This window comes from Rhinolophus ferrumequinum, chromosome 5, assembly GCF_004115265.2.
Source record: "Rhinolophus ferrumequinum isolate MPI-CBG mRhiFer1 chromosome 5, mRhiFer1_v1.p, whole genome shotgun sequence".
NCBI classification, from domain to species: domain Eukaryota; kingdom Metazoa; phylum Chordata; class Mammalia; order Chiroptera; family Rhinolophidae; genus Rhinolophus; species Rhinolophus ferrumequinum.
The window spans coordinates 70,947,914-70,963,322 of record NC_046288.1 but is presented as its reverse complement, the minus strand read 5'-3'; the positions used below and the strand labels follow the sequence as shown (position 1 = coordinate 70,963,322).

The 15,409-nt window shown below is 44.2% G+C and overlaps 1 protein-coding gene across 2 annotated transcripts in view; it reads left to right on the top strand.

Moving 5' to 3' along the window:
- The first annotated feature begins 3,526 nt into the window (after positions 1-3,526).
- Positions 3,527-15,409, top strand: part of SLC34A2 (solute carrier family 34 member 2) — a 33,563-nt gene continuing 21,680 nt past the window's right edge. The window contains exons 1-2 of one of the 2 annotated variants that reach the window (XM_033105346.1): positions 3,527-3,639; positions 8,501-8,568. In XM_033105346.1, coding sequence (XP_032961237.1) covers positions 8,554-8,568 — 15 coding nt within the window. In that variant the 5' untranslated portion in view covers positions 3,527-3,639; positions 8,501-8,553. Of the gene's footprint in view, positions 3,640-8,500; positions 8,569-13,675; positions 13,737-15,409 lie in introns of those variants that run through there. The other variant, XM_033105347.1, reaches the window with a different exon arrangement.

The following is a 15,409-nucleotide window of genomic DNA, read 5'->3' as shown; positions in this document are numbered from 1 at the left end:
CCCAGTGTTTTCAAACTTTAAATAGGAATGAATATGTTATTATATCTAAAATTTGATACGAACCACCCACTCCCAGTTCTTTCAATTGGAGGGTTATATATATATATATATATATATATATATATATATATATATATATATATATATTAAGTCGTATTTATAGGTGAATTGAGTCTTTCCTCCCCTGCTTTGCTTTCTTCTGATCTCCATCCTTGGATCCCTCCTATGTCTCCACCTCTGAATGGCGCCATCACCGTACCTGATCTTTCTGCATCTCCCCTGCTTTGCAAGTTGGTCTTGCTCCCTTGGGAAGTCTGGGCATCTTTCTCTGCTTGCATTCTCCTCTCTGCCTGTTTCCATCTCTTAGCATCTCAATCCTTTTTTATTTCTCCCTTTGCCTTTTGTTTTCCTTGCTCTCCTTTATTCTCCCCTTCCATTAACTGCTGAAGTACATTTATCAAATAAAATATTTTATAACATCTTTTTAAAAACAATCAAATTTCAAAACAAAAACTCAATATGAAAATTTGTAAAAATAAGGAGCATTTTCAAATTTCCCTTTGTCAAACAAACTGGAAATGAGTCTGGAGGCTTTGCTAGAAATGAGTGATTAAGATTTATTCAAGGGTCTTAGGGCTTGCAAACCAGAAACACAATAGACAATACCCAGAGTGTTCCACAGAGGAAAGAAAAGCTCCATGGAGGAGAAACTGTTCCATGACGTGACCACTGTCCGGCCCGTGAACTGGACCAGGCCAGATGGAGATTGTTTTTCCCCAAAACCCCTTAGAGACTGATTTGTAATTGATGTTCGTTCTGACATCAATCAGCACCCCTCCCCTACCTCCTGCTTGCTGTGTGGTGGGTCCTGGCACAGGTTGTTTCCTGACCTGGTCAGACATGTTAACTAATTTCCACACCTGGTGGCATCCACTACCCACGGTTATTCCCCCTCTTTAACCCCATATAATTCTCTGACTCCTGCCAAGCAATGCAGAGAATATCCACTTCATCATGCAGCCCCCGAGATGTGCTTCCTATGTATGCTCCCCGTAATAAATTCTGTTAGTTGCCAGACTGGAGTGTCATGCTGCTTCCTTCCATCTTCCCCTTCCCGTGTGCTTATGGAGGTAGATTTTCAGTCTCTGGGCTTTTCCCTGGGTCTGTGTGTATGAACAGGTTCTTAGAGTAGAAAGAACATTTCTGAGAAGACCCAGTCTTGGGGTAGTACTCTGGATGACGGTGGTCTGCACAATGAATGTCATCAGGTGGTCTGAATACAGGAACATTTTTTCCTTCCAACTGTAACCAGAGGGTTTTCTGGAGGTTTGATATATATATATCCAGGCATTGATATGGGACTTGAAAGCTTAAAAGTTTAAGTTCCCAGTTTAGTTAAAACAAGAATGGAATGGTTGGAGCAGCTGGATGGCTCAGTTGATTGGAGTGCGGGCTCTGGTCGGCAGGGTGGCTGGTTCGATTCCCACATGGGCCAGTGGGCTGCGCCCTCCACAACTAGATTGGGGACGGCAACTTGGCTTGGAGCTGATGGGTCCTGGAGGAACACACTGTTCCCCAATATTCCCCAATAAAAAATTAAAAAAAAAAAAAAGAATGGAATGGTTTCCTCATACCTCAACCTCCTTGATTTTATTAGGTTGGTGCAAAAGTAGGTGTGATTTAAAAGGTTAAAAATAATTGCAAAAACTGCAATTACTTTTGCACCAACTTAATAGTACTTGAGCTGCTTGATTGCAGTGACTCCATTTTATTTCTTCGCTCTGTTCCTCACCTTTAATCCTACCGCCCTCACACAACCATTCTTATAAATCTGGAAGCAGCTGTCTTTTTGCTTAGCTGATTTTTTTCTTGTTTTTTTAATTACCAGCTATTTCTGTTTTGAATTCAGCATTTCTTTGTTATATTGTATCACAAATACTTTTATCTTGCTACATTGTTTTCCTACATGCCATTTTTTAGAGTGGTCACAAATAGTCTGTCTAGTGAAAATATAATTTACTTGTCATGCTCCCATTTTGGACATGTAGTATCCTTCCTTCTTTATTCTTTCTATTGTGATGAATATTTTCATACATGCAGTTTGGATCTTTCCGTGATGCGGGTCTCTGTAAGTATAATTACTAGACCAAAGGGTGAAAATAATGTTATGTTTCTTAATACAGGTTTCCAACTTGTCCCCAGAAGCTGTATCCACTTGATTTATCATCCACACAAGAGACGACCTAGTATTCTATTGCTCACCACCATAGGACATTGATGTTTCAAACAAATACTGCTGGAAGGGAGAAGTGTCCTTGAACAGTCTTTCAATGTATTCCAAAAGATTATTGACGTTTTTCAATTAGTATGTTAGAAGCCATGACCCAGCCAGGGGCCTGCAGTGGGGATGGCATATAGCCAGCCCTCTCAGCTGGCCAGCTGAGATCTCAGCTCAGCTAGAATGGGTGGAAGCGGGTGGAGGTGGTAGTGGTGGGGAGAGGGGTGACACAATGCTGGTTGCCTAAGGTTGATGAGCTGCTTCTTTGTTTTTTGTCGTGGGGACAAAAAAAAAAAAAAAAAAAAAAAAATCTCACCTCAAAAAAACATGTAGATTAGTAGATCTCTATCTTTCTTGGTGGATTTTCTGCTTATTCCTTTTATTTATGGAAGTCTTACTGTGTGGCTTACTAACATGAATACACTTTAAAAACACAGACGGTATCAATGCATTGTTCATTATGGAATGGGAATTTTTTTTCTTCGCCGTATTTGCTTAATTATATATCGACATGTCAAATCTATTGCTCTTTTGTCTACTTCACTCACTGTTTTTACCTGGTCTGAGTTTTAAAGGCTATCTCTATGGAATTAATTTTGATATATGATATGAAGTATGTCTACGTTCATGGGTTTTTATTTTGTTTTTTCTATTTGCTAATCAGTTACACTAGAAAATGTATCAATAATTCTAGACTTTAAGGTTGATTTGAGATGCCTTCTTTATCAAATTTTAGCAGGGGACTGTTTCTGAGCTATTTTGTTCAATTAATTCATCTTGTTCATTTTAGACTCTTATTACGCTGGTTTGGTAACTGCGGTCTTTTAGTGTGTTTGATATCTTACAGTACCTGTCACACCTCATTTCTTTCTTTTGAACTTTCTTCCATATTCTTGCCTCTTCTGTTCTTCCAGATGAGTTTTAGGATTGTCTTGCCTACATCCATAGCTTCTCCCCTGGTGGGGGAGGTCAGGACGGGCTGACCCAAGCGGCCTGGGTCTCTAAATGCCACCACAGCACACCTGCGTGAGCCAGACAAGCCTGCTCAGACTGGATTGTCTGAGCCAGGGGCCCCGGTCTGTAAAAGAAGAACTCAGGAACAAGCCCCAAGGCTGGATTTCTAAGTCATACAAGAGAGGATAAAATCAGCCCTAGAGAGTGAGAGGCAATGATCAGGTTTAGGGAGGGAGCTGGCATGGGTGGAGCTGTCCCGCCCTAAGGTGGGAGCCAGGTGGAGTGCCCTTAAGGAGGCTGCAGGCTGTGCAGCCTAGGCCATAGCTCAGCTTACCCTGCGGAAGGCCTAGTGTCTTCTTTCTCAGACAGCAGCAGCATACAGCTCTTCTTGATTGCATCCTTCCCAGGTAAGAAGACTGATGTGGGATCAGAGAGACCTAGAACCTTCACCACAGTATATTTGGTTTCCTCCAGTCCTGGGTGAACAGAGCTGGTCTCTGGGAAGGTGGTGGAGGGTGGAGTGTCTGATGGTCCTGCTTGGCAAGGAATGACGAAGGAAGTCAGAGTGGCTCCGTTTTCCAGCCCCAGCAGATTCTGTGTGTTGGAAGTAGAGCAACGGGTTGGGTCCCTGGGCCCAGTGTAACGGGAAGGTTCTTGTGTGTCACTGAGCTCCCTACTGGGGGAACTTGTTGGAGACCTTGTGTCCCATTAAAAGATGGGTACAAAGATTCATGTTTCGCCCTGTGAGAGGTTGTGTGGAGTAGAATGCTAATCAGACCAGAAACTAACTTTGTAACTTTGAGCAAAACATCAGAAGCCTTTCTGATCCTAAGCGCCCTATCTATAAAACTGGAGATTAAATGACCAGATTGTTTAGGATTGTTGTGAAAATTAATGAGTCTTGTAGCTTGCTGCAAAATTTAGAGCTGAAAAGCAATAGGTTTTCATATCGTGGGCTCTTTCTCTGCTTCGCCACTCACTAGCTGTGTGATTTAGGTAGTCTGCAAAAATGTGGATAATGACAGGATCAAGTTTATAAAGTGATTGTGAAGATAGAATGAGATTAACCCAAACCCATAAAAGTTTAACCCTGGGCTGTCATATAACTCCTCGTGGTAGATATAGTGGTTTCCAGAGCCCTAGGGGTATTCCATTTACTCAGGAGAGGCTCTGATCCATCTCCCCCCTGGGCAGGAGGGTGTGAGGAGTTGGGACCTTCAAGATGTCCTTGACATTGGCCTCCCAGCTAAATTATGTGGACTTGTGGGTTTTTTGTTTGTTTGTTAACTTTCATAGGGGAATATTGAGGAACAGTGTGTTTTTCCAGGACCCATCAGCTCCAAGTCAAGTCATTGTTTTCAATCTAGTTGTGGAGGGCGCAGCTCACTGGCCCATGTGGGAATTGAACCGGCAACCTTGGTGTTTTGAGCACCGTGCTCTAACCAACTGAGCCAACCCACAGCCCTGTGGCCTTGTTTTTTGTTTCCTCTTGCTTCTGGGCATTTAGGATGAGGGGGAGGAGAGTCTCCCTGAGGGTGGGTGAGGCCATCTCACCCCTAGGGAGGTACCCAAAAGACCCTATTAATGAAGAGGGAACCACCTGGTTCCTGGATCCCCATAAACAATTCTTGGCTAGATGCAGGACAATCTGGGGAGGGTCTAAGGTGAAAGGGTGAAAGTGCTCACCCATTTCTCAGCAGGAGGTTGGGGAGAGGCATTTGCAAGTTATGGAATCAATTAACTTCAAAGAAAATTTAATGACAAAAATGCTGCTTTAATAACGGGAGAAATAGGGAAGTCAAAGCTTCTGTATAGAATGATAGCAATTCTATTAACATTTCTTTAGGCCATCTCAAGTGGTTACTTCAGAAGCTGCTGGAAAAAAAGTGAAATTTGGCCAGACTTACTTACCATCAAGGGGAGGGACTATGTAACTTGTGCAGTGACCCAAAATTGGGAGACGCCTACTTCCTGAAATAAGATGAGACTAGGTCCTGTTTGCCCCACTCTGGCTGCCCACTGCATTTTTCTATGAGTTACAGTCAAGGGTTCTACTCCCTAAGATCAGAAAGAATAAATAACAGTTAAAGGAGATAGCAGTTAAAAATGACAAACCTTGACTTTTCTCAGGGGTTATAAAGCCTCTAGCAAGGGAGGGGAAAGATCTGTTTATTGACTTTCCGTAGGGACAAAAGCTTGTATTGTTCCTGGCAACTAGCAACTGTTCCCAGAATATAATCCTCTGGACACTTGCCTAGTGTAAATATGAACCCATAAGGGCAGGGGACCCTTCCTCACCCTCGGCACTCTCTGTTGGGAGAGAGGCAAAGGGGTTACCAATGGTGAGAAAGCCCTGGGGTGGTGGGGGTGTGGTGCTGGTGATCAAGTGGGGTCTTGGGGGCCTTCCTTCTTGACATGAGCCAGGTTCTGAGGAAGAAATTGGCACAAAGACAGGTCATGACGCTGATGACCTAGGACCATCCTCTGTCATTCATTCATTCCACAAATGTCAACTGAGCCTTACTCTGAGTCAGGCACACCTCTAGGTTTGGGAGACACCGGTAAGAGATAAATCTCTGCATGCATATACGAGGTGTGACAATTAAGTTCACGAACGCATCCTAGAAAAAGTGCTACACACCTCACTGCTGAATAGCACTATGGTCACCTTCAAAGTACTCCTCTTGGGAAGCTATGCACTGACTCCAGCACCTAGTCCACCCTTCAAAGCAATTTTGGGACTCTTTCTGGAATGGCCTCAGAGCTATTGTCATATTACCCTTGATGTCCTGAATGTCATTCAAATGTCTTCCTTTCAATATTTCCTTTATCTTTGGGTAAAGAAAGAAGTCATTGGGGGCCAGATCAGGTGAGTAGGGAGAGTGTTCCAATACAGGTATTTGTTTACTGGCTAAAAACCCTCACAGACAGTGCCGTGTGACCTGGTGCTTTGTCGTGATGCAAGAGCCATGAATTGTTGGCGAAATGTTCAGGTCATCTAACTTTTTCACACAGCCTTTTCAGCATTTCCAAATAGTAAACTTGGTTAACTGCCCAGTTGGTACAAATTCATAATGAATAATCCGTCTGATATCAAAAAAGGTTAGCAACATCATTACAACAAGTTCACAAACTTAATTGTCAGACCTCGTATTCTATTGTCATCAGAAACCTAAGTTCTAAGGAAGAACTAAGCAGTGATGGCAGGCGTAAGGAGTGAGGTAAAGAGCAGCCAGTGGGCAAGGTTGGGGGTTTTCCGGTCAGTCCGCCTGAGCACCTTGGTTTTCCCGGGCCTGGGGACTCAGGATAGGCCACTGAGCAAGAGCTTAGACTCCTGGGCGGTGCCCTTCCCTGTGGTACAGCCATCTCCTGTCATCCGGAGGGACGCCATCCTCTCCTCTGGACCCTCTCTGTGATTTTTACTTTGTGAAGAGCAGAGTGGATTAGGGGACTGGCAGGAAGAAGCTCCAGAGGGCCCAGAGAACACGCTATGTAATTACCTCAGAACATACCCTGGTGTCAGGATGAAAACGGGGGGTCCGCAGCCCTGCTTAGTTTGGCCTGCTTTTTATTTATTTATTTATTTGTTTGTTTGTTTGTTTGTTTATTTGTTTATTTATTTATTTATTTATTTTAGTGGTACATTTTACATTGAAAAAATAAAAAATAAAACAAAACAGGATATCTGGCTTCTCCAGAAAATTCCATCGATCAGTCCATGTTTTTTCATGCAATATCTGGAGCTCAGCCTAGACAGGGCATTTCTTCTCCACACTCACATAGAACACACATGTCTTCCACGTGCCTGGCTTCCCTAGGCGTGTCTCCTGCCTGGAACTCCTACCCCCACTCTCTACGCAGCCACTTTTATCTATTTCCTCATCAGCGGAGCAGGATTGATAGTGAGCTCTCAAGGCTGTGTGCTGTTCCAAGATGTTTCCTTCTCCCCCTGGTGTGTCTTGCCCCTCCAAAGGCAGGAACAGTGGGGTGGGGATGGAGCAAGGTGGAACGAAGGAGCATTTGGGGAAGCTCTCTCAGGCTGCTGGATTTCCAGGAACTAGATATTTCAAGAAGGAAACAATGTGAGAGAGGATACTGTTTTTATGGGCAAGAAGTCTGAAAGTCTTCCTCTGTTAGCTGGTGTGAGGTGTAAGGTGGATACGTGTCATCTTGGTACAGGCCAGGCCTCCCCGTAACCAACCTAACCTCGGTTATTATGCCCAGGAAAGTAGGTACCCAAAGAGGTGGAGTGTTTTCACTTTACTATGCATTTCACAGCTTTTCAGGTAAACAAATGGACATATAACTGAAAAATGTTTTAAATGCAATTCCAATCCTTGTCAATGGAGAAATACACATTTGGTAGAGAAATTATTGGGAGTGTGGATGGACCCTGTTTCCTACATATGTGTATGCGTATATATAGTGTGTTGATACAGCCCAGCTGTTCTACATGTGTGTAACTTACAATTACAATGCCTTTTCCTTATACTATCATGCTAAATTTTCATCATCTATGAATTAGGTGGAAGGCAGGTCTAAATGTTGCCCCCATTAAACAGGTGAGAAAACTGAGGCTCAGATTAAGTGGCTTGTCCATGCCAATGAATGACAGAACTAAATGGATGGATGGATAAAAATGCAACTTTTTAAATTTCAAAATTAGTATGTACATCAATATTCATAACAATAAAACTTTAAAGATTACCCTCAGATTGTCTCGGTGAAGGTTGGTGGATGTCTCCCAATCTTTTTGCTATCCATAGCTATTCTCTGCTCTTTCAGTGGTACTCCACTGGCTCACGGTTGGCTTGATCTAAGGATTTTGTTATCTATGGGACAGTAAATATTTTGTTTAGCCTACCTTACAGCATTTTAATCTCAATGTGGGAAAGGTTGTGAAGCTTGAAGTTGTTATTCATTTAAATGGTTTCCAATTGTTTGCCGCCATAAGCATCATGTTTAGAAATATCGAAATACACAATATTTTGGGGGAGGGTCATGAGGCAGTCTAGGTGCTAAAGCAGAGTGGAAGACTAAGTTTTTAAGTACTGTTGTTACACTGCCAACGTTGTCTCCTGAGATACTACACACACACCCTTTTCCCCTCACATCTCCACTCGCACTGGGTTCTGTAACTTGCACTTATTTTTTTGGTCGTTGCACATGATGGGGATATGAGATGCCTGAAAGAGCTGTCGGGAATCTTTCTGTGCAGGTGGGCTACCTGGGAATCACTCAGTTGTCTTCCCTTCCCATCTCTAACAGGCCTGTTGGACCCAAACTCAACGGAGAACAGAAGAGAGATTCAAGCCTCCGGGATGGAGTTCAGAGCTGTGAGTTCCTCCTTCACTCTAAATTACTTTATCTTTTGATGTTAATTACGTAATGAAGAATTCATTTTAAATACTGTGATCAAAAGTTCTATATTCTAATAACTTTGAATCCCCTTGGTTAAGAATGTTTAAGTTGAAAGTGAAATATTTAGGAAGCAATTTGGAACGCAAATTCCAATCCCTCGACCCAGGAAGAAACCATTTCTTTGGAGGTCTGTTGTTGAAAAAGTCATACAACCATCTATGAAGGACATGAAAATAGGGTGACCATGGCTGCAGGCAAGAACAATGCTCCGTGAATGTCTCTGACTGATGAGGAGTGTCCATGTGAAAATCAGGGAGAATGTTCCAGGCAGAGGGGATAGCAAGAGCAAAGGCCCTGGGGTGGGATGAGTGATGGAAGCAGGAAGAAGGCCGGGATGGCAGAGAAGTCACCTTTCTCTACACTGGACTTCCGGCCACCCCAGGCTATGGCACCGAGAGTGACAATACTGGTTGTGCTGGTCCATACTGGTTACCCCAGGACCTCTGTAGGGCACCAACTTGTTAGTCTTCTTTCTAATATGGTATGTCCTTGTAAAGTGGGAGTTTAGTGCCAATGGCCTCATTTATTTAGAACCTAGCCCAGGACTATGTAGTAAGCAAGTTTTGTAGTAAGAAAGTTTTCTGCTTATCCAAAGTCTGGGCAGCAAAAGATGACCAGAAATAGACCCATCGGACCTTTCAGGCTCACTTACTCTTGCTTTACACAAAATTTCATGACTGAGTTAAATGGATAAATGAAATGAAGTGAGCTATTTTCTTAATCCACAACAGGGTAGAAACAGCAATATAATGACCGGTGGTTGTCAAGCAGGGAAGTCACTGCTACGTGTACGTAGTTAAAGTGACCGTAACTCAGAAAGTGCCTGCAAATGGCCTAACTGCTGAAACGTAGGCAGCAAAGGAAGAAGCTTACTTGCACATAGTAACATGTGGGACAGAGCGAGCCATATGTAAGTGCTGGTTATGACAATTATGGTAAACATTTATGTGACAGATCCAGTAAGTGGCTCAAACTTACTGGGCTTCAAAAGAATTCAGTGATAAAACCCAGAGCTTACTCCCTGCCCCCCACCCCTCCCCAATACCACTCATTTTTTTACCCTTTTAATTGTGAGATAGTCATAGAAAAAAATACATAGGATTAGTCCTGTACAACTCAAGGATTTGTCACAAGCAAACTACTACAACCAAGAACGTTGTCAACACCTCAGAAATCCTCTCATGTTCCCGCAATCTTACTCCCTCCTTCCCAAGAAAGTAACCCCACTTTTATGGTAAGTCTTTGCGTCTTTTCTTCATAGTTTTACTACTTAACGTATGCATTCCTGAACACTAAAGATTTAGTTTTGGCTGGTTTGGGAATTTTATCCCAGTGGACTCAAACAGCATGAACCCTTCTGTCTGTCTTCTTTAAGATTTACCTGTTTCGTTTCATCTGACCAGAAATAAATTGTTTGTTTTCATGGATACATATTACGTGACCACTTTTGACTACAAAAAGGGCAAATTTCAAGTTTGTATGAGTGTTTTACAGTTAATATTCCATACAAGTAATGGAAATGGACATCTGAGCTGTTTTGCGGGCTGGGTTGCTATGGCATTTGTGTATATCATCTGGCAAACAGGCACTTGTCTCTTAGACACATGAGTGGGAGTGAACTGGGTTTAAATCTCACTATGGTTTAATTTGCATTTGCTTCAATAGTGATATTGAGCACCTTTTAAGGTGTTCATTGACTCATTTGTGAGGTGTCTGTTCTAATCTCTTGACCATTTTTCAATTGGATTTTTCCCCCTTTATTAATGTGTAGCCATTCTTTACATATTCTGGAATAAGCTCTTCGTCATTTATGTGTGTTCCAGACCCTTTCTCCATGCTGGTTTGCCTTTTCCCTCTCTTAAAAAAGTGTCTTTTCTTTATGGGGAATGCATCTTGTATCCTGTTTAAGAAGTCTTTCCCTACCCTGAGTTCATGAATATTTGTCTACACTGTCTTCTAGAAGCCCCGCTGTCTAACCTTTTACATTTAGATTGTGTATGTGTGTATGTATGTGTGTGTGTGTGTGTGTGTGTGTGTTATGAGGTAAAGGGTCAAGTATCATTGTTCCCATTGGATAGCCATTTATTAAAAATTATCTTTACCCTCCTGCTCTGCAGTGATATTGTTGTAAATCAAGTGTCCATATGTTTCTGTCCAAATCAAGTGTCCATTATTCTATTTCATTCCACTTATCATCCAAGTCCTTTGGGCGACCAAATACTCATAAGGAAAAGGAGAGAAGACAGTGGCAAAAAACTCTGATTATGTGGGTGAAATTGGCAACTGGGTTAAGATCTTAACTCTGCCACTTACTAGTCCTGTAACATTGGAGAAATTTTAATTTCTCTTGCGCCCCCTTTCCTGGTCTTTACATCCAGCTCACAGTATTATAAGGATGAATGACTTAATATATCTAAAGGGTATAGAATAGTACTTGCACATAGTAAACATTCAATAAATAGCAGTCATGTTCTCAAATCTGCCATATAAAAGCTCATGTAGTGCCAAACCCTAACCTGAATTGACATATAAAATCAAATTTATTCTACTTAGTATCAATATGTATACATTTTTACAGCAAAAATATCAATGGGTTTGATGACAGCGTGCCGTCCAGGTTCCACTTGGAGTATCTACCTCTTAAAACTTTCTAAAAATGGAAAATTCTAAATTGTGACGCATATCTGGCCTCAGGCTCATAAGAGATGTGGGCCTATATTATTAGATCATCGTTTTGCAGCCTGGGGTGAGACTCTGTAGCGTCTGGGTGGGACCTCAAGTTCACATTAATGACACCGTTTAATCCAATCAATTCTACCTTCTAGGACAGCAGTAGGCACAAAAAAGTGTGCTGAATGAAAGTACTTTAGCAGTGGGTGTAAACAGAGTGCATGTTTACAGTACTAAATGCTGTTAGTGTTCTCTGAGATGCGATGGAGGAAGACAGGAAAATATTCTGCAGCAAACTGTGTCCCCCTAAAGGGAGAGAGTCTAGAGTCACACACACACACATACACACACACACACACACACACACACACCTACTTTTCCTTCACACTTTGTACAAAAAGTACCATAAAAAAAACTACAATCCAAAACAAGAATCAAACAGATGTCAGCCCTGATCTATTACCAAGATCCTTACACATTTTTAAAAGAGGTCTCCTGATTGAACCAGTGTTTTGCCTTGTCTATCAGCACATAAAAGAGACACCTTTCTTTTTCCAAGTTGTTTGAAATTTCCATCTATTAGCTCCGTGTTGGAAGTGATATAAAGGCGATGTGAAGGCAGCTAGGTCTGTGCCTTACATCAAAGCCCGCAGTTACTGCGGGGAGGCTTGTCTGAGTGAATGTCCAATTAAGACCTGTTCCTGTGAGCCCTGAAGTGGCATCGGCAGCCCTCTTGCCCAGGGCTGGAAGTGGAGCTGAGCTCAATGAACACCAGGGTCAGTGAATGCCAATGGTTGATCATTGTCTCCAAGGGCTGGCTTTTAAGTCTAGCACCCACTAGCAAAACCATTACCCTCTAATGAGAGTAGCCCAGGCTGATTTGGTTTCTAATGCCCACTCTCCAAGCAGCTGTCCTGGCCTTTGGACCGATGTGACCAGCATCTGAGACTGGAGTAATCACAACAGAGCCCCCAGGTTCTGGATGAGTCTATTCAAAGCTTTCCGTTTATCTCCCAATACCAGAGGTTCCCAGTGAAAACAGTAATGTACAGGGTACTAATCATGTGCCAGGTACTCTTTTACGTGCTATAAATATTTTAGCTCATTTTACTGTAACTGACAGGGACCATTATCCCCATTTTACACATGAGCAAAAGAAGGCACGGGAAGCAAGGGGCAAAACAGGAAACTGATTGCAGGCACTGTGACCCCAGAGTTAGAGCATGTGTAACCATTGCCTGCTGAACCCCAGGGAGAGCCTGGCTCTGGGGGTTCCTGAAAGCAACACGCCTGGCTTACCTTGATGGTAGAGAGAGCTCTGGGTTTTGGAATGAAACCAGCCTAGTTCCATTACATATTCATTGTGCACAGCTGGGCAACTAGGAAGCTGCTATGCCTCACTTTCCTCAGCTATAAAGCCAGGACCTTGCGGCAGAGGGAATAAGACCTGGGTTTTGAATAAGACCAAGGTTTGATCTTGCTTAGCAAATTCTGAATAATCCTATGTCATCCCCACCCACCTTCTAAGCCTTAATTAGAAAGGGAGCGACTCAGCCCAGGAGCCCAGAGAAGGTGTTTGTGTGGCATTGGAGAACAAGTCTGCCCAGCAAATAACTGGGTTGCTGTTATAAGCCTGGTAGTGGGCTTTCCCTGAGACAGGTCTTCTCACAGTCAGATGGAGAAAGATGTGCCGGAACAAGGCACACACAGGGCCGGGCAGAAGGTGAAATAAGGGCCGTGGTCTCCAAAGCCAGGAAGAGCTGTTGGGGCAGCGGTTTTCCTGGTGAGAGCCCCCCCCTTCCTCAGCCTGACTCCTCATCCCGGTCCTGTCCAGACCCAGGGTTCTAGGTGACCAAGTGTCTGAGTACAGGTCACTAAAGCATCCCAAAGACTAAGGCTGAACAATCCTGGCTTTGTTTTGGAAGGTCTTGCCCCTGAGTTTCCAGTAGGCTTTTACCTGACCTCTTAAGCCCCAGGGGAGCTAAACTAGAAGATTTCAGGTTCTCGGGGAGAGGAGAAAGGTGGAGACCGGGAGCCCCACTATCCCGCTTGTGCTGGGAGGCCTTGTGGCTCCCGTTGGGGCGGAGGAGGGTGCGCGCCCGGCGGGGCCAGGGCGCACGGGGCACGGGTCCATTCGCTGCCTTTCGGACCCGGGGACCGGCTGAGGTTTCTCCCCTCATCCCGGCCGCCTTTCTTTCCTCGGCACAGCGGGGGAGGTCACGATGGGCTCATTAAGCCGGCAGGTAGGCAGAGCCCCGGCGGCAGCCGCAGCAGGCGGTCCTGGAATGTGCGAGGGGCGTGATGATAGCAGCTGCCGCCGGCCTCTTTGCGCAACACCTGGGCTATATATACCCGGGCCGCGGCGCTCCACCTAGGAGCCTTCTTGGGTCCACTACCTGAGCGGGGAGCGCTGGTGAGTACCGCCGCCGGGCAAGGGCGCTTCCTGCTCCCTTCTCCCTCCTGGAAGAACCTTGATTTACTTTTAACTTACTTAATTCTTCTAGATATCCCTCGGTGCTCACCTCAAGGAACTTGGCCGGCTTTGGGCTGCTGAAGAGGAAAAAAAAAAAATAAACCTCCAAATTTTCAGACTATTTTTCTTAATGTTACTGCTATTGCTATTACTACAACTCCCATGACTACATTATCACCACCGGCAGTGTTATTAGTGAGCCACACTTGACTTGGGTATCTAAAATGATAGGTGTCTCAGGATTCGTGGTCTGGGGAGGAAAAATGGGGGAACGGTGGACATCCCCCTTAGGAGTTCAGGACTGAGCTCTCTTTTTAGTCACCAGCCAGGGGTGTGACCCAAGGCGGCTCTCTGAGCCCCTGGGCTTCAGCTTGCCCCTCTTTACACAAGAACAAAACCATCTTAGAGTTGCTCCTGAGCTGAAAATGCTAGGTTTGTGTGGCTGTCCAGGGCCCTATAGCCCGTACCCCAGCGTGACTCCCATGTGTTACCTTTCTGTTCGCAGCATTCTTTAGATAAAGTGACTGCAAGATACAGTCCTAGTGTGCGGGTCCCATCAGGGCAGGTGGCCATCAGCAAAGGGCTGGCCCCGTCCTTCAGCTTGTCTTGGGAGAACAGAGCCCACAATTTTTCAGTGTTTTCGGGGTACTAGGTCAGCCGGCTGGAGAAATGGTTTATAAGGAGAGGAGCACAGGTGCACTTTGGGTGTTGGCGGGGACTGAGCGTCTCCAAGCCAGAAAGAGGGTGGCACGTGGGACAGAGTCAATTCAGTCTTCAGGTACCCTGGGGCAGATGTCTGCCATGCGTCACTCGCACTGAAAAGAATCAGAATCTTTCCTTTTCCTTAGCAAGGTGGCAGCTTTCTCATACGTGTGGGTTTCATGGAGGCAGCTTGGGGATTTCATTACTTGGAATCAGCCCCCTCTCCCTGTTTAAGTTCACTCGCAGAGGTCTGCGTGAGCTGTTTGTCTTTCTTTCCCTTTTCTTGCCCCTTCCTCCTCCGGCAACCTGTGCTGGGGTTCTTTAATCTGTTCCTCCTTGGGTATTCTGGAACAAGTTGGGCCTCACAGGAGCGACCATTGTTTCAGATCTTAAGAGTGTTTGCATCTCTGTCTGTGCCAGCCGGCCAGCTGATAATGATCTCGTCTCTATTTTTGTAACTTGGGGAAAGAGTGGCAAGAAGGGCAGGCTTTGTAAACGATTTGGATGTTAGACGAATTGCCTCCTCCAAAGTCCACCCCAAATCACTCAACCATCTCATTGAAAGAAGTCCCCAGGGATGGGAGGACAGACAGACAGACAGACATCTGGATTATTGCTATGGGACACAAAACTGACAGAAAATAGCCTAAATTCAATTTAATGAAGAAAACAGCTTTTGGGGATCAGTGATCTGGAATAAACTCTTAATACCATTGTCAGCCACCTTCCTCACCCCCTTGTCTCACCTCCATCCTGGGGACAGAATGGCAATATCAGCAGGGGGCAGTCAGGACGTCCCAGGGAATTAATTCATCCCAGTGAATTTTTTTAAAATGCAAAAGTGCAAAAAGAGGGCTGTAAAAAGAATGCAATATGTTTAAAATGTTTATTTTTTATAAATTAGCCTTTTT